Here is an 18,331-nt window from a genome sequence, read left to right as displayed (position 1 = left end):
TCCATTGTAAAAGGATTTGTGGACCCGTTGCACTGTTTCTGAATACGATTTTCATGTGGATTTGCTGGTCTAAGACAATAGAGACTGCGATGCCTTCACTTATTGTATTATAAAATACCATTGATGGTCATATTGAATACGGCCTGTTGAAAAAAAGAAATGTAATAGAAATGCTTTTAGCAAATTTCTGCTCGTTCTGCTAATAATAGAATTAGGGGTGGAGCCACAATAGAGGATCTAAAGTTTTATTTTTTAATTTATAGGGAAACATCTTTATAGATCATCTCAACAACAGCAGGGTCATAATTAGTCATATTAATATGCAAGTATCTACAGGTAGTGCAAATTCAAGTTTGTTCAATTCAGGGGCCCCAGGGTTAGAATGGGGCCACAAAAGGAGATCAAATAGAACAAATTCCTTTCAAGATTAGCAGGGCCACACTAAATCATATCGAAATGCATATGTTCCAAGTTGCGTGGCTTCAAGTTTTGTTGTTGGTTTTTTTGCGACTGTGGTTTGGGGTAGCATATTGTTTTTATGTTGTCAGTCTGAAACTTTGACCTTACTCATAATTTGAATGTTAAAGACCCAACTTTAAGTTAACGCCCCCAAATTTTACCTGTGTTGCAATCAATGATAAGCCGCTGGTCAATCAAACTTTTAACAATAGAGCTTAGGTCGATTGACGTTTGCAAATTCCAGGTAAATAACATTGACCATGGATAAGCTCCGCCCACATTCAGTGATCCGTGGAGCAACCGTACGGTGTTTTTTTGGGGTCTTTAAGTGATAGGACTCCCATACATGCATTCCTTTTGACAAGACGGTTTTTTTTTATGACACCAGTTTTTAACCTCTTGACCTTGGAGCTTTACATACTTTTAAGAAAAAACTAAACCTATCCAATATCTCCTGAATAATCTTTAAGGTAGAGATTTCATATTATGTATATAAATTTCGTATGGCAAGACCTTCCATTTCATACTATGATCTTTGACCTTGTTACCTTGACCTCCAGAACAGCAAGGTCATGTTAGTCATATTGGTATTGAGGCATACCCATGTTGTGTGAATTTAAATTCAGTTATATAGTGGCCTTTTGTGGCCACAATATGGAGTCAAAATTTTCATGAGAATAATGATTGAAAAAGAAATCTTATGAAAATCACAACATTTGAACAACAGCAGGGATTTGGTGAGTGATGTGGTCCATGGGCCTCTTGATAATTTCTGTTACCGTCTACAACATTTGGATAATTTTGTTACTCTAAATGTTTATATTTGAAAGCTGAATATGTAGATACATGTACATGTAGAATGTAAACACAGAATTATAACTCTCAACTTTTGAAGTTTGCCATGCTGTGACTGGCAAAAACGATCTTATGAGTATTCAGTGTTTCTGAACCCTCAGTGTAATATCATATGTTTGTGTAGCGTGTATACAAGCAATTTAACATCTAATTTTAGTTATTTAAAGGTACAATTTTTTATTTAATCCTCTATGTTGTCATTTAATTTGTAGGCATTTGAATTGGCAACGGGGGATTATTTATTTGAGCCCAATTCCGGAGAAAACTTTAGTCGTAATGATGATCATTTAGCTCATATTATTGAGCTGTTGGGTCCTATTCCAAGAGAGATTTGCTTAGGAGGCGAGAAATCCAGGAGATACTTCAACAGAAGGGGTTTGTTGGTTTTTTTCTGTGTATAGGCATGGTTTTGAAATTTCATGATTGATAGATTCATTGACTGATTGCTAAGGAAATAATGACATTTTATGAATTTCATTCGTTTTCTTCACTTTGTAACATGGCTCTGTAATGAAGATTTTCAATCATTTTTCTGCAGGTGAACTTCATAACATACCAAAGTTAAAACCGTGGGGTCTTCTTGACGTTCTGATGGAAAAGTATGAATGGGAAGAGGAAGAGGCCCGCAGTTTTACAGACTTTTTAATACCCATGTTGGCATTCGATCCTACCAAACGTGCCACAGCAGCCGAATGTCTACAACACCCCTGGCTGAAAGACACCAAGGATGTAGAACAGTCATAATCTCAAACACTTCTCGGTTAGAGCTTCTCCACGCTTTGAACGGACTCGGATAACATACAGCTGTATACTAAGGGAGATAACCTGGGACAAGGGAGGTCTAAGAAATAGTCTTCTCTTGTTCCTAAAGTCTGGGTTCTCTTTCTCTCTCCCTTGTTTTAATGAACAATTGGAGATGATTTCACAGAGTATTTTATTTCACTAACCTTTTTCCTGTGGAAAACTTTTATATGAACATCTGCCATTAAGGGTGAAACTATTACATGTGTAAACGAGAATGTTTTGATTCATTCAATTAAACATTTTCAAAATGTTTAAACGAAACGACAAAACAATTAAACAGTGATTTACAATTTTTAGAAAAGCTTTTTGTACTTTTGTGTAAATACGTGAAATTTTGAAGAAACAAGAATGATTTTAGCCGTTTACAACAATACTGGAAAGTTGTTTAAGCTAATGTACATGTAGAAGGAAATTAAGTATTGTATTGTGTCCTATTCCAATTAAATGACACTCTATATCAGTATTTTGATGTTTTATGTCAGAAATGAGTTTATTTCATATTTTGAAAATAAAAAAAGATAACTTGTAAAAATATACATGGAGACAGTTTTTTTTAAAAAAAATAACGTTAGGTATTAGCTTTCATTCCAGGTAATGGATTTAGAATTAAAAGAGAATTAATTCTTTGATAACAATAAAAAAAAAAAATGCGTACTCCGGATTATATTTGTATATTCCGTTGTTGGTGTCTTTGATTTACATCACATGTTGATTACTGTGCAAGTTGAGACTTGGTGATGAACCCTGGGGATGAATTTGGGAAAGTTCTCTAGAGTTTTAAATCACAACAACAAAAACATCGCAAGTTTATTTTATTTTTATTTTTGTTCTAATCATAATGAATGAATTAGGAAAGTAAGGAAAGAGAAAAGCTTAGACATCCCAAACAATTTACAATATGCTAATGTTAGCATTTCAGGGCCTGAAAGATCAATTTGCATCAATGGACTCATTTTTTCAGGTCATTTAAACGTTTACAAATTTTAGCTAATGTTTCACCCTTATTTGCCATGCATGTATGTTTGTTAATTTTAAAGTCCATATGAATGTGATAAAAGATTAGACACTTCTATAGCAAATACAAGATGTAGGAAAATGTGCAGGAATTTTTATAATTTCATGATTCTCCTATGCTTCATTTCTGCCTGATATACAGACAAGTTACAGAGAGTTTTCTAGTTTGCTGTTAGTTTTTTTTTTTTCTATGTGTATACATAAGTAATTGTACACAGTGATGGAAGTCTAAACATACTGTACAGCAAGAGATCAATTTTCATCAAGAATCTTTTGATTCCTCTGTATTGTAACTTATTTACATTTTGACGACATATAAGAATATCCCTTGAATTTTGTTATGAATGGTCAGAATTTTTTCAAGTTGTATAATATAGCAAAATTATCTTCCAGTAAAATGTCTTCTGTTATCCAAGTAGGAGTTAAATAGTAATTTTCATTATTTCAGGATATTTGACCTGTTCCATGTTTATTTTTCACCCCAAATTCATTTTAGTTTTAAGAATGCTTGTCAATGATTCATACAGAATTATGTTACAGTGCAATGATTGTCTCATGATTGGTAATGATTTTCCTGCAACATATCATGTAGAGTGATATTCAGTAATTTTGTTTCAAATGAATTTGTCATGTTCTTTTCCAAACTCTGCTTCTTTTGATTTTTTTTAAATAGAGTACTGTTTTATGACAATGTTTAGTGTATAACTTGTCTCTCTTTTATAATTTTCATTTGTAGACAGATGATATTGCCATCAAAATGTTTACCCATTTGAATTTTACATTAGAGATCAAAGTGTTAATGGTGGCAGAAAGCTGATAGAAGGAGACCTGTAATTGTCTGATGATTCAATGGCATTTTGGTTGACACTATTTTGTAACGTGTAGCAATATAGACTGGGTAGTGATAGAACTGTTAGACAATCGGTTGTCAACACTAACATTCCTGACAGACAGAAGAAGTTGTGTGCCACAAGAACTCGACTCTGTTGTGTTTCTAATGCTAATTTTATCAACTATTGACGAACTCATAACCGAGGTATATACACTTGATGTATGTAATGCAATAGCAAACATTTACGAGGAGAAAGATGTGTAACAATATCCTCATGATATGGTTTCTTTGTATTATAGCATGTATAAAGAGCTTTTGCAAGCAGCAGAAGTGTGTGGGTCTCAGACATGAAGCTGAATATATAAAGTCATCCAAGCTGAATGTCAAACCTCTGGTTTGTGGCAGTTTTATTGTGCTGCAGTGTACTAGGTGGTCGAATTAAGCTTCATACAAGGGTTGTACTTGTTTAAACGGGGAGATAACTCTTGACTGATTCAACAGTCCATTTTTGTGTTTTGTGTTATGTCTAAATAAACTGTTCACCAATTTATTTATTCATTTTTATAAAATTAAACAAGATGTGTTTGTGAAACACAAATGCCCCCGATAATGGCCAATTCCAAAGATGGCCAGGTCACAAGGGCAAATATCTTGGTACCAGTAGAAAGATCTTGTCAAAAGAAATGCTCATGTACAATATGAAAGCTCTAATATTTACCATTTAGAAGTTATGACCAATGTAAAAAAAAAAAATAAAAGTAGGTCAAGGTCAAAAGGTTCAATACCAACAGAAAGGTCTTGTAACAAGGAATACTCGCGTGAAATATCAAAGCTCCATCTCTTACTGTTCAAAAGTTATTAGCAAGGTTAAAGTTTTCAAAAAGTAGGTCAAATGTCAAGGTCACAGGGTAAAAAAATGTTGGTACCCACGGAAAGGTCTTGTCACAAGGAATATTCACGTAAAATATCAAAGCTCTATCACTTGCTGTTCAAAAGTTATTAGCAAGGTTAAAGTTTTCAAAAAGTAGGTCAAACTCCAAGGTCACGGGGCCAAAAATGTTGGTACCCACGGAAAGGTCTTGTCACAAGGAATACGCATGTGAAATATCAAAGCTCTGTCGCTTATCGTTCAGCAGTCGACGTACTGAGCTACTCAACTAGGCAATGATTTTTTAAATGGATAGGAAATATTGCTGATATTTATATTTTCATCCATGTTTTAAAAGGCCATTGTGACGATGTAGAGTACCCCATTAAGTTTATTTTTTCAAACTAGAGTCCCAGGGTTTAGATGTAGGCACAGTAACGGATAGCATGAGAATATATAGGAAACAAATCTCTTCAAGAATGGCAGGGTCACGATTAAATATTAATATGCAAGAATCCTCAGGTAGTGCATATTCCAGTGTATTCAAATCATGGTGTTGAAGGTAAGGGTCACAGGGGCAAATAATAGGGGATCTTTTTTTTTTTTTTTTTAATCTTACGAGAATGGGCATTGTGGCCCCAAGGACATCTTGTTATCATTATAATATTGCGTTATCTGCATGTATAGAGATCAGCCATATTGGATACACGCTGAACACGAGACACACTGGATATAGAGATCAGCCATATTCGATATACTGAACGCATGAGACACAATGGCTATAGAGATCTGTCATATTGGATACACGCTGAACACGAGACACACTGGATATAGAGATCAGTCATATTGGATACACTCTGAACACATGAGACACACTGGATATAGAGATCTGTCATATTGGATACACACTGAACGCATGAGACACTGGATATAGAGATCAGCCATATTGGATACACTCTGAACACATGACCCACACTGGTTATAACACTCGCCTGAGTCACTTTGTTTACATGATGAGATTAATAGTGCACATGCAGTATTGGAAGCAGTTAGTCTATTTTGACCTGATGACAATTCAATTAATGCAGGCAATAATTGAATTATATAATTGATTTCCTCCATTGAATGATATCTGAATAATTCAATTGATGCGCGCAATAATTCTTTTAGAGAGAGCAACTATCTAATTAAAGATATCTTCGATTCAACATATCTACAATTTAATTAATGATTTCTAAATTGAATTGTTGCTCTCATTGGAAAAAAAAATATGTGCGCACTTCCTGATATAAAATAGTAACTAATTAAAGATATCTTCAATTGAATTAAATAGATCAACGCATCATTTATACCGTGCTCCAAATTAGATTTTGTTACTGGCAATAATTGATGGGCTCATCAATTGAATTGATGAGAGCAATAACTAAATTGATGCGCGCCTCAAGTCAATTGCTGCATTTATACCGAGCTCCAAATTCAATGTAACAGATGAATCATCTACTTTAGCAGAAGAAAACACAAGTCAGCTACCAGGGTTGTACATTATATTAAAAATAAATACATTATCTCTCAGGTATATGACTATAATACCCCCCCCCCCCCCCAAAAAAAACAACAACAACGATATTGGCGTCATTTTGATGCTTTTCTTTTTTCTTTTAACATCATGGTATGATAAGAATGTAATCTCTGTTGGACAATAATCAAACAATTATTTACTATGTAAGTATGCACAGTCTATTGAAATCCCTTTTCTACTCATCCTTGAGATTGGCGTATTTTTCCAATCTCTCCATCTCTTTCTGTGCTGTCTCAATTTGTTTTTGGATTCTTTCCTTCTCTCTGTTATCTTCGGCCCTTTTCTGCTTGTTTAATTGAAGTTGTTCTTGGGATACTAATGTTTGGAAAATAAATGAAATTTGAATTAAATTACATGTACGTGTACAGTACTAGTTAAACAATTACGAATTGTGTTTCTGAAAATTTACACTCTGTCGAACAATGAAATATATACCTCGCCATTTTTCAAAGTTCTCCTCCTTTGGGCCGTTCACCATACGAGTTGGTGGAAGCTTGGGCTTTCCAGAGGCCCCAAATGTCAGACTGAAGGTCACTCCTCCTTTGGCTTCTAACAACTCATCTGTCACCACGGGAGGTCGTACTATTTGGTAAGTCTCTCTTTCCTCAGACTCCACGACACCCACCTTGTTATTTTTAGACAAGCAACTTTGAATAATGCCCATCATCACCTTTACAAGTTGTGAATATGCTGTGTTTGCAACTCGCAACGCAGAGGATGTTAACGACTATTGTGACGTCATAATAAGAAATGTTGATTATGACGTCAACTCTATACCAATGAAATAAAACAAAACGGGAAAATCGGTGCTGCTGTAATGAAGGTCACGCAATAAAAAAAAAAGTCTGTTATTGCTCCATTCAATTGATGATAGATTTGATGCGTGCAATAATTGAATTAATGATATCTTCGAAACTATTTTCATTTAACTGATGATACACCGTATAGTTAAGTTTAGTTTTTAGTTTAGTTTTTAGCTCACCTGAACCGAAGGTTCAAGTGAGCTATTCTGATCACATTTTGTCCGGCGTCCGTCTGTCTGTCTGTCCGTCTGTCTGTAAACTTTTCACATTTTCGACTTCTTCTCCAGAACCACTGGGCCAATTTCAACCTAACTTGGCCAAAAGCATCCTTGGGTGAAGGGCTTTCAAATTTGTTCAAATGAAGGGCCATGTCCCTTTCAAAGGGGAGATAATTACAAAAATGCAAAAATAGGGTGGGGTCATTTAAAAATCTTCTTCTCAAGAACCACTGGGCCAGAAGAGCTGAAATTTCCCTGAAAGCTTCCTGACATATTGCAGATTCAAGTTTGTTCAAATCATGGCCCCCGGTGGTAGGATGGGGCCACAAGGGGGGATCAAAGTTTTACATACAAATATATAGGGAAAAACTTTAAAAATCTTCTTCTCAAGAACCACTAAGCCAGAAAAGCTGAGATTTACATGAAAGCTTCCTGACATACTGCAGATTCAAGTTTGTTCAAATCATGGGCCCCGGGGGTTGGATGGGGCCACAATAGGGGATCAAAGTTTTACATACAAATATATAGGAAAAATCTTTAAAAATCTTCTTCTCAAGAACCACTGAGTCAGAAAAGCTGATTTTTACATGAAAACTTCCTGACATAGTGCAGATTCAAGTTTGTTCAAATCATGGCCCCCGGGGATAGGATGGAGCCACAAGGGGGGATCAAAGTTTTGCACACAAATATATAGGGAAAAACTTTAAAAATCTTCTTCTCAAGAACCACTAAGCCAGAAAAGCTGAGATTTACATGAAAGCTTCCTGACATACTGCAGATTCAAGTTTGTTTAAATCATGGGCCCCGGGGGTTGGATGGGGCCACAATAGGGGATCAAAGTTTTACATACAAATATATAGGAAAAATCTTTAAAAATCTTCTTCTCAAGAACCACTGAGTCAGAAAAGCTGATTTTTACATGAAAACTTCCTGACATAGTGCAGATTCAAGTTTGTTCAAATCATGGCCCCCGGGGATAGGATGCGGCCCCAAGGGGGGGATCAAAGTTTTGCACACAAATATATAGGGAAAAACTTTAAAAATCTTCTTCTCAAGAACCACTAAGCCAGAAAAGCTGAGATTTATATGAAAGCTTTATGATATAGTGCAGATTATAAATTGTTAAAATCATGGTCCCCGGGGGTTGGATGGGGCCACAATAGGGGGTCAAAATTTTACATACAAATATATAGGAAAAATCTTTAAAAATCTTCTTCCCAAGAACCACTGAGCCAGAAAAGCTGAGATTTATATGAAAGCTTTATGATATAGTACAGATTCTAAATTGTTAAAATCATGGCCCCTGGGGGTCGGATGGGGCCACAATAGGGGTTCAAAATTTTACATACAAATATATAGGAAAAATCTTTAAAAATCTTCTTCTCAAGAACCATTGGGCCAAAGAAGTTCACATTTACATGAAAGCTTTCTGACATAGTGTAGATTTAAGTTTGCAAAAACCATGGCCTCCAGGGGTAGGTTTGGGGCCATAATAGGGACTACAGTTTTACATGCAAATAGATATGGAAAATCTTCTGATATGGACCAAGGTGACTCAGGTGAGCGATGTGGCCCATGGGCCTCTTGTTTAGTTTATTTATTTCGGAATAGGCACATATACAATATAAATACAAGACAATATCACAAAGGAACACATAGTTAAAACAAAAGTTGATGTTAAATACATAAGATAAAAAGGTAAATTTTAACAGCTATTTGACAGCACAGTGAGTAAATTAATGTATATGCCTATGCCAAGGATAACCCATGAAAGCCATATAGCTTATTTCCAATGGGGTCCTTCTGATCTTATAATATGACATACACAATATATTATCATTATTAGCATAATAAAACAATACAAACAAAAAGATATTGAAAGACATTGATTTGAAACACATAAGAATGCTTTAAATATCTTACATTTCAACAGTGCTGAGTATTGAAAAGTGTTGGAATAAATAACAACTGTAATAACTATGTATGAACAAGACAATGTGGATCAATAATACAAGAAATCACTATCTGCCATTTTCTTCATTTCATTGAGTAAATGTTTTTTTAACTGCAGATTTGAATGAAAATCTATTGTTTATACATTTTATTTGATCAGGGAGAGAGTTCCAGTCTTTGATGACGTTAAAATAAAAAGTTTCTGATTCCATTTTCTCAACCCTTGGAAAAAAGAAATTAAGCTTACTTGATCTAGTTGATCTGGATGAACAATTTCTTCTAAAATTATTTTTTAAATAATCTGGACATTTTTCATTAAAAATATTAAAAACGTGATTCAGTCGAAGCTGTTTTACTCTATTGCTAATGTTTAAATACTCCAGCTTTTCAAATATTTCAGCGTTGATACTACTTCTAGGGGATAAATCTAATAACTTTGTTTTGAATAATCTGTAGTTTTTAACAGTCAAACATTCGTACCACGATGTACATGCATAGTCAATATAACACTGAATTAAAGCATTACAAAGAGATTTCCTGGACAGTAGAGATAGACATGATTTATGTCTCCATATCTTCAATTATGGGCTCGTTCGTTTGCGGGTGATTATGTGTGTGTAACACAGAGCTTGTACACACTCTACATTTTATACTCATTTGATTTCATACTTCACATGTTGCTTTAAAATTGTTATCAAGAGAGGGAGAACTCTATTAATTTTAGGGTCAAAATGTTTAAGTTCTTATAGATAAAAACTTGCAGAGTGGATGATCAATCAATTTGATACTTCACATATAGCTTAGTGAAATATAATGATTTTAGGGTCAAAATGTCAAAAGCTTGTTGACACTCGTGGCGAGCAAAGGTGCTTGTGGACAGGACTTCCGGTACCCCCCTTCTTTTATTTTTAAATGTTCAATTCCTTGGGTATTTCGGACGTATTTTTGATAAAATATGTAACTTCAGAGTTTATCTATTTCAATGGAATACACAAATCTCGCATAGAAACCGTTTTTAAAAATAATATAATTATGATCGGTGATATGACATTTTTAAAAACGGTTTCTATGCGAGATTTGTGTATTCCATTGAAATAGATAAACTCTGAAGTTACATATTTTTTCAAAAATACGTCCGAAATACCCAAGGAATTGAACATTTAAAAATAAAAGAAGGGGGGTACCGGAAATCCTGTCCACAAGCACCTGTGGTGACGAGGGAATATGCCCGACCTTTTTTTTTTTGAGTTTGTAACAGGAAGGGAGAAAATGCAATTACGGATCAGACCGGGATACATGCAAAGGGAGTCAAGTCAACTCGTAGCCTAGGTCACACAAGCCGTTTGACTTCCCACTCAAACGCCTTGGAGCGTTCTATTTAAAATTATTACACCGCGAGGGGGCGCTATCGAAAAACGGAAAGCAACACCGAAGAAAACAAAGACCACAACTGTTGTTCCAAATGTCAGTTTATGTGTCGCTTGTTCTAAAGAAAGCAAACGTTGAGTTTTTGGAAGTTCGAAACTTGGTCCTTCATTAGAGAAACCAGTGACGATATGACCAGAATTATGCTGACTTTACGAGAACTAGTATTACTATGCAGGTCTTCTTCAAACATTAATTGCGGTAGAATCGTATACAATAGCGATTTCCCATAGCCTGTTGGTAATACTGCCAACACGTCTGACCTATTTGCTAATTTAAGTAAACACTCTTTCTGTAAAGGTTTCAGTGAGAATTCGATTTTTAAATCTGATAAAACTTTGTTTATCTTCTGTTCGACTGCATCCGTCATCGTTATGCATTGATCAACCAATCAGCTGCTTTATCAGAATTCGGATAAGCCTCGTTATGGAGTGTAAATGTTTATCGTAGAATGCTCCTAGACGTTTGTCTCGTAGAACACTGCATTGACAAACGTGTAGGTGACCTAGACTAGTCAACTCGTACCCTGACCGACTCGTACCCAGGTCAACTCGTACCCAAAAGGTAAAAGTCAACTCGTACCCAAGAATCTGGTTACGAGTTGACTCCTCCTCTTCAATTGATGACAACTCGTACCTAAGCGATATGTCACTTATATGCGCATAGATATATTGCATTATGGGCAGATTCTTGGGTACGAGATGACTTTTGCCTTTTGGGTACGAGTTGACCTATGGGGTACGAGTTGACCTGGGTACGAGTCGGTCAGGGTACGAGTTGACTAGAAATCATGCAAAGTTGAAACCTGGGCCCATTGAATCTCTATTCAGGTACTTTACATGCAAATGAGCTATCTGGCCACCGGCGATCGAACCAGTTTGACCGCTACATTCCACTCTCCCTATATTGTTTTCGCCCTCGAAGACAGAGTTTTTTGCCCATGGCAGGACTTTCACCTGCAAGTCACAGGCACTTATTTCTGTTATTATTTAGTACCTGTGTTGTAAGTCCAGGGATGATATCACGGCACCAAAAGTAACGGGAACCAGTGTGTACACGGTATTAAAATGTAACGGGAATCCCGGTCTAGTCCGTTGCATTCCCTACCTTCATGTTACATTTGGTGCCGTAGATCAATCCTGGATTTGTAGGTATGAAATTGAAATAATCTGCAAGAACATAAACTTTTTCGTAATCTCAAATCAACAAGAAATGACTAAAAGGACGGTTAGGAGGTTTCTTTAATGTTAAAAAACAGAGGCCGAACAGACTCGTATTTCCTCCATCTTATTCATTAGAGCACACAACGCAAACACTACATTCGCTTTAAAGTTTATTTTTATCATACGAATAAACATGGTAAGAATTAATAATTATCATTCTTCTACGTGCGGAAGATTATAAAGTAAAATTTCCCGCAAAATGAAAGTACATTGAAATTCCAAGGAATATCCTTTTGAAAGAAAGAGAAAATTAATAACGACAATATCGGAAGAAAATAATTGAAGTCTGATGGATGTAAAAAGCTTGATTATAAATGTTATTTCATTAATGAGATTTACAAAAAAAACAAAAAAAGTACATTTCCAAGGAAATGTTGTTTCGAAACAAATGTTATGGTCTATGCCGAATTCACAAATAAGTAGTAATATTTGATATCTATTTTTTTTTAGGCTGCGTGAGGTGATACATATATGGGAGCAGGCGTTATATCTTTAACAACCCTCTCATACTTTGAAAAAGATAAGTAATGTTAGCAGGAGGCTCTGAAAAGTTCAATCTGCAGTTTGATGATGTTTCGTCATTCAATAAAAATTGTTTATCAGGACTGCTTGATTTAATTAATTTAAACAATATTTTATGTAGTTATATAATGTAAACAAGATAAAATATATAGAAAGAAGAAATTCAAAGGCATATATACATATACTAATGAAAATAATCATAAAACAATAGAAGAAAAAATAGTTGGGAGTATTCTCTTTAGAGAAGTCGAGAGGCATAGCCTTCATCGACTTCTCTTCGCAAGCATTCATATTTTGATTCTGGAAAACGTGTAAATGCCGGAGTCGGTGACGGTTTATGCTTCGACCAAGGTTTCGACTCAGATGTGCCTGGATTTACGCAATAGACAACTTGTTTTCAAACATTTAGCAGTAATGCACAAAACCGTCACAAGGAAATCAACACTTACTTGCTTTTAATCCATTTTCAACATGTCCCCTGTCCCCGGTTTAAATCACAACTCTGTTTACTTTCTCTTAACTGGTCCCCTATTTTGACAACTCCCAAGACCAGTTAACGTAAACCCGGGACAGGGGACATGTTGAAAATGGATTAAAAGCAAGTAAGTGTTGATTTCCTTGTGACGGTTTTGTGCATTACTGCTAAATGTTTGAAAACAAGTTGTCTATTGCGTAAATCCAGGCACATCTGAGTCGAAACGTCGGTCGAAGCATAAACCGTCACCGACTCCGGCATTTACACGTTTTCCAGAATCAAAATATGAATGCTTGCGAAGAGAAGTCGATGAAGGCTATGCCTCTCGACTTCTCTAAAGAGAATAAGTTGGGAGTAGAAAAAAAAGACCAAAAAAAACCAACAACAACAGAAATTTTTTTAAAAAAAATCCCACAAGCCTGTATGGATACATGTAGTACAATGATCTATGTATAACTTGTATATTCCATGCAAATTCAAAAGGTTTTTCGCTGCGATAGAACAAGTGGGGGTCTCGGATATTTGATGTTTGACTTCTAACAAAATGTGTGAAATATATTGAGTCGGCGCGGTAGCTACAGATATTGAAATATGATCATCCATTTTCAGTTAATGTGTGCAATTCACAAATTTATTTGCTGAAAAATTAAAGAATTCCAAAAACTGTCTCTCTACATTTTCATATAGCTAGTTACATGTAATTGCAGAAAGGAGAATATGATTATCAATATGTCATGCGTTTTATTTTTACACTAAGTCCATCTAATCTATATAATATTCACGTTATAACATAAGCCCCCAAATAAATTAACACTTGAAATGAACGTTAGATTTTTGAAAGGTGATATTTCGTTAGTTTCTCTGTTAATCGGTATTTCTGAAAACAAAAATATGTCGCCAGAATATTGAAAACATCAACGGAAACAAAGTCTTGGGGTATATTTCATGTTGATAGAAAACTAGCAGATGAGAACATGATCTTTGTCATTAAAATATTTGTGCCTTAAAAATAACTGCATCATATGGTACCAGTTTATAATTTAATCAGCATCATAATGTGTTATGTAATCTGTAAATGGCATATCATTTTCTTTGGGGCTGAACTGAAAAAAGGCCGAAACGACCAGAAATCGTATTGTATAGCCTTCAAAACATCAATAACTATCTGGAACATTTGCATTAGAAACATAAACATCTTTATGAAGGGAGAAAGTGCCTCTTTAATATGATGTCATATGAGATTTTCGTAAATAGACCAGTTTGTTAAAAAACTACTCAAGGATTTTGATATTTCTTTCTACAAAGAAGACGAGGAAGTATCCCAAAATCATTTAAACTTCCACTAGAATCGTACCATTTCAAGCAGGAAATAATAATGCCATATCTCAATGCAAAACCCATCTCAACTGTTAGTTTTTGCACTTTATGCCCATATTTTAGTTTATCTAATATGTCTTTCCTCTGATTTTTCAACATTTTTTAAAAGGGTCCTGTGGCTTTCGAATTGGGAAAATTTTTTAACATTTTGATCAAATTGGGAAAACCTAGACATTGTTGTAAACATTCTAAATATATCATATCAAACAAGAAATCAAACACAAATTTATGTCATTCTCCTTTTATTTTACATATTTAACTTGATTTCTTTTCTGTAAGCTCTTAAAATTTTCAATTATTCTTTCTAAATCATCTAATTTAAAAATTAAAGCGTCTTTGTCATGTCGTACATAAACTATTTACGTTGAATTTATTTTTTAACAAATACGTTTTTCACCAGTCTTTATTATTGGGAAAAGTGCAAGTTAAATTCAATGGGGAAAAAATAGGTAATTTTTGGGAGGGGAAATGGCCAATATTCGGACCTAAAATGGGTCTTAAAAAATCACTGCTTACGGCGTGACCGTGTTTGAGGGCAAAGCAAAAAGTATTGGCATTAGTATCTATATCCATCACAGGACAAAAAATATCCCGAAGTTAGCTCCAGACGTGTGAGGACAGAGTTCTATCAAAGCATCCTAACTATGGATATTTAATCAGCTTTTTCATTGAAGGCGGGAAATATAACGCAATTGATGTAAACAGTGCATTGTGACGTCATATTCAGTGTCGGTGTTTAGCAAATTTACAAATATAGGAGACATGGCAGTGATTTTTTAAGACCACACTAAGACACTTACAAGGATGTGCTTAACATCAGTAAATACACAAATTGTAACAAAACAAAAACTGAGAATTTTTTTTTAGTTCTAAAAGTAAGGATTTCAAATAGGGAAGTACTTTGTATGTGGTTTTAAAATGCAAAAACTTTTAAGTAGTAATTTAAATTTTGATTGGGATATTAATGGTATGCAATTTGACATTATAGGAGTATTGATTAATAATTAAATTATTAAACATGATTATTCAGCCTATGTCTTGTACTGAGCCAGACGTGTGTAATGTTCACATGGGAATTTTGACACCTGACTCATAAAATTTTACTGGGACTCTAATATGATTTTTTTTGGAACTCAACCTTTTCAAAAACCGTAAGTCTAGGACTAGACAATATTTTACAGAGACCACTAACATGGGTGCCTTCATAGGGGAAAAAATGCATCATTAATCATGTGTTGCATACTGCTAAAGCTTTTACATGGAAAGCTATCTAAAGATTGAATGGCCAATGCCCATAAGGGAGTGTGTTTATAATTTTGAGTAACTGTAGTGAAAGATAAACTTTCAGGCCATCATAAAAAGATGACTTTTATGTAGTCTGAATAAAATGAAGATTTTATCCGTATATGAAAAAATATTAACAAATAACCTTTTCAATTTTCATAAATATTTTTTATTCAAAAAATTGGAAAGTCTATATGAGTTGTTTATGCATGTTTTATTGGATATTCATATCATGCACTAAATCACAGCAAAATTTGGACTCAAGAATCTCTTAAATGTTGCAAATAAAACACCTTTTATATCATTCTGGAAAAAAATTACAAAAATTTCATATAAAATAATTGAGAGCTTGTATCACTCTTTTGATAGTGAAATCATAATTATGTCATAAGAGGTGTTTTAACAAGCCAATTAATAAAATTTTGGTGTAATAAGCTACCTTAAGGTCCACCTTCAGGCTTCTGATTTCCTACTTTCATCTAGATAAAAGTAGTGGATTAAGTACCAATGGCTAGCAAAGAGGATTAAGGTCATGAACCTGTAATTGAGTACTGTTCACCTGATGGTGACACCTAGGCTTCCTTTTCAATTAGTGCTTGAGGCATTAAGTGAATTGAATTAAAATTGAAACATTTTCTGAGCAATTGCTTTCATTCCTAATTATCAAATATGAATTTTTACAGCTGACATGAACATGACTGTTTATATGGATACAGTTCAGTTTGAAGGAGTGGAATTTTAAAGGTATTGCACATTATGCAGAATTTCTATAAATGCTGTCTATAGTCTTCTGACATTTGCATTTTTATCTGAAATGTTGCATGCATTACATGTAATTCATTGTGATAAAAAATACATATGCAAGGGCAGACATGTAAATATAATTTGTTATATTTCAAATTTATTTTATTTAAAAATATACTTCAAAGTAACAGAAAAAGTTTATGAATCATTATTGGAATTCACTTTTTGTTATGTCAGTAAGATATAAACTCAAGCCATGTAAGATTTTGTATTAACAAATGATTGCTGCATGATGTTAAAGATTTAGATGAAACTGTTCCTGTCTTATTCTCACCCATAATGATATGTATCATTTTCACAACATTTTCAAAATAATTAAATTTTCTGTGGCTTGGTTTTGTAGCAAGCAAAATGTACAAAAGTGGCAGAAGAGTTACCTTTGCAGAGAAGAAAAACCAAGGAGTGGACTTCCTTACATATATGAGGTCTGAAAACATAGACTTTATTGGTTTGACAAAGAAGGATCTTCAGACAATTTATATCGATAGATACGTGGAAGAAAAATCGCGAAATGTCCCAAAAAAGAAAATTTTAGCTTATGGGCCTGTGATACAGGCCTTGTTTACCTGTGGTCAGCTTCATTTGAGAGGCATTCACATCCATAAAGGGCCCGCAGCTCCCCCCTATCTCAACTCGCACAGAAAAGGAAGCGGACTGAATGGTAAGATTGTTACTGCCAATATTTTATGTGTAAATTTAGACATGTGTAAACTCTACAAAGCAAAAGTTATTCCCTGAAAATTTACATGCAAGATGGGAGAAATGTGAAAAGTAGTTTGGTGACATTGACAAAGCTTTGCAGTACGAATTGCTGGAATTTTTGATGTGGGTTAAATGAATGATGTTGTAGCTGTGTGTGTGTGACTGTGCAGATCTAATGGGGGCTTGCTCTTGCTTGCGTGACAGAGACATGTCTCACAGGAGTAGTAGTATTGTCTGATTCATAAAATCTGATGAATTTTCATATCGACATATCACTCAGTTTTTGGTAAATGCAGACTCTTAAAAAATCACTAAGTACCTTCAACCATACTAAACCTCTGAACTAGAAGCATGATTTGACTACAGTGAAACTTCTCCAAACCGGCCAGCTCTCAGACCGATAAAAACGGCCGGTTTGGAGGGGTGGCCGGTTAACCGAGAATTTAGCATTTAGAGACATTTTATCTCAATATTCATAAAGTAGGTACTGTTTCCTTTCTTCTGGTGATCTATGATCAATTATCGGTGAAGATCAAATTAGTCTGCTTGTACCTACAGGTACATGTAATTATACTATACATGTGTAATTGATAAGAAATATTCTCACCGAAATCATCTAATTTTAAACTGAAAATCTATAACAGGATTCCGATACATAAAGAAAACACAGAGGCATATTGGAATTCCTCTTACCTATAAAAACTCTGTTTACATGCATCGCTTATATCATTAACAAATTTATTTTGATGTTTTTGAAAAGTACAGTAGTAAATATGAAATTGTTATTTGAATATTTCTTAGGAATTTTAAGTCTATGGAAACCAAGAAAATTAAGTAATCTTTTAATAATTATCATTAACAGTCATGGGTTTGTTTTCTTTATTAACTACTGCTTATATTGGTACGATTGAATGGTGCAACAATATGGCGTTTGATACTGTATTCATTCAATATGTTCCTAACTGTTTTTTATGCCCCCCTTTGAAAAAGAGGGGGCATATTGTTTTGCAACTGTCGGTCTATCGGTCGGTCGGTCGGTCTGTAGACCATGTGTTGTCCGCTCAATATCTTGAGAACCATTCACTTGATGATAATGATATTTCATATGTGGGTTGGTTATGAGTGGAAGATGAC

The 18,331-nt window shown here is 34.5% G+C and overlaps 3 protein-coding genes across 9 annotated transcripts in view; 2 read left to right on the top strand and 1 right to left on the bottom strand.

Annotated features, from left to right (window-relative positions):
• LOC125653239 (SRSF protein kinase 3-like) overlaps positions 1-4,514 on the top strand; it is a 41,942-nt gene extending 37,428 nt beyond the window's left edge. For all 6 annotated transcript variants that reach the window (XM_048882603.2, XM_048882604.2, XM_056144702.1 and 3 more), the window contains 2 exons: positions 1,527-1,689; positions 1,853-4,514. In XM_048882603.2, coding sequence (XP_048738560.2) covers positions 1,527-1,689; positions 1,853-2,058 — 369 coding nt within the window. In that variant the 3' untranslated portion in view covers positions 2,059-4,514. The remainder of the gene's footprint in view (positions 1-1,526; positions 1,690-1,852) is intronic.
• Positions 4,515-6,439: 1,925 nt separating this feature from the next.
• LOC125656435 (uncharacterized) lies at positions 6,440-7,207 on the bottom strand. Its single transcript, XM_048887040.2, has 2 exons — positions 6,847-7,207; positions 6,440-6,726 (listed from the first exon to the last, which is right to left on the bottom strand). Exons 1-2 carry the CDS (start codon positions 7,076-7,078, stop codon positions 6,587-6,589), a joined length of 372 nt encoding a protein of 123 aa, XP_048742997.2. The 5' UTR covers positions 7,079-7,207; the 3' UTR covers positions 6,440-6,586.
• A 4,396-nt stretch (positions 7,208-11,603) lies between these two features.
• Positions 11,604-18,331, top strand: part of LOC125654314 (putative helicase MOV-10) — a 42,891-nt gene continuing 36,163 nt past the window's right edge. The window contains exons 1-4 of one of the 2 annotated variants that reach the window (XM_056144699.1): positions 12,173-12,328; positions 12,484-12,554; positions 16,374-16,435; positions 16,839-17,156. In XM_056144699.1, coding sequence (XP_056000674.1) covers positions 16,847-17,156 — 310 coding nt within the window. In that variant the 5' untranslated portion in view covers positions 12,173-12,328; positions 12,484-12,554; positions 16,374-16,435; positions 16,839-16,846. Of the gene's footprint in view, positions 12,555-16,373; positions 16,436-16,838; positions 17,157-18,331 lie in introns of both variants that reach the window. The other variant, XM_056144700.1, reaches the window with a different exon arrangement.

The sequence above is a fragment of the Ostrea edulis genome, chromosome 7, assembly GCF_947568905.1.
Source record: "Ostrea edulis chromosome 7, xbOstEdul1.1, whole genome shotgun sequence".
Classification (NCBI taxonomy): Eukaryota; Metazoa; Mollusca; class Bivalvia; order Ostreida; family Ostreidae; genus Ostrea; species Ostrea edulis.
This window is presented reverse-complemented; position numbering and strand designations above follow the sequence as displayed.

Bases quoted from the DNA above. Each gene is read 5' to 3' on its own strand.
- LOC125656435 (XM_048887040.2), bottom strand. From the start codon at position 7,078: ATGATGGGCATTATTCAAAGTTGCTTGTCTAAAAATAACAAGGTGGGT. The intron at 6,727-6,846 runs GTATATATTTCA...TCCAAACATTAG, and splicing joins GAACTTTGAAAAATGGCGAG to TATCCCAAGAACAACTTCAA.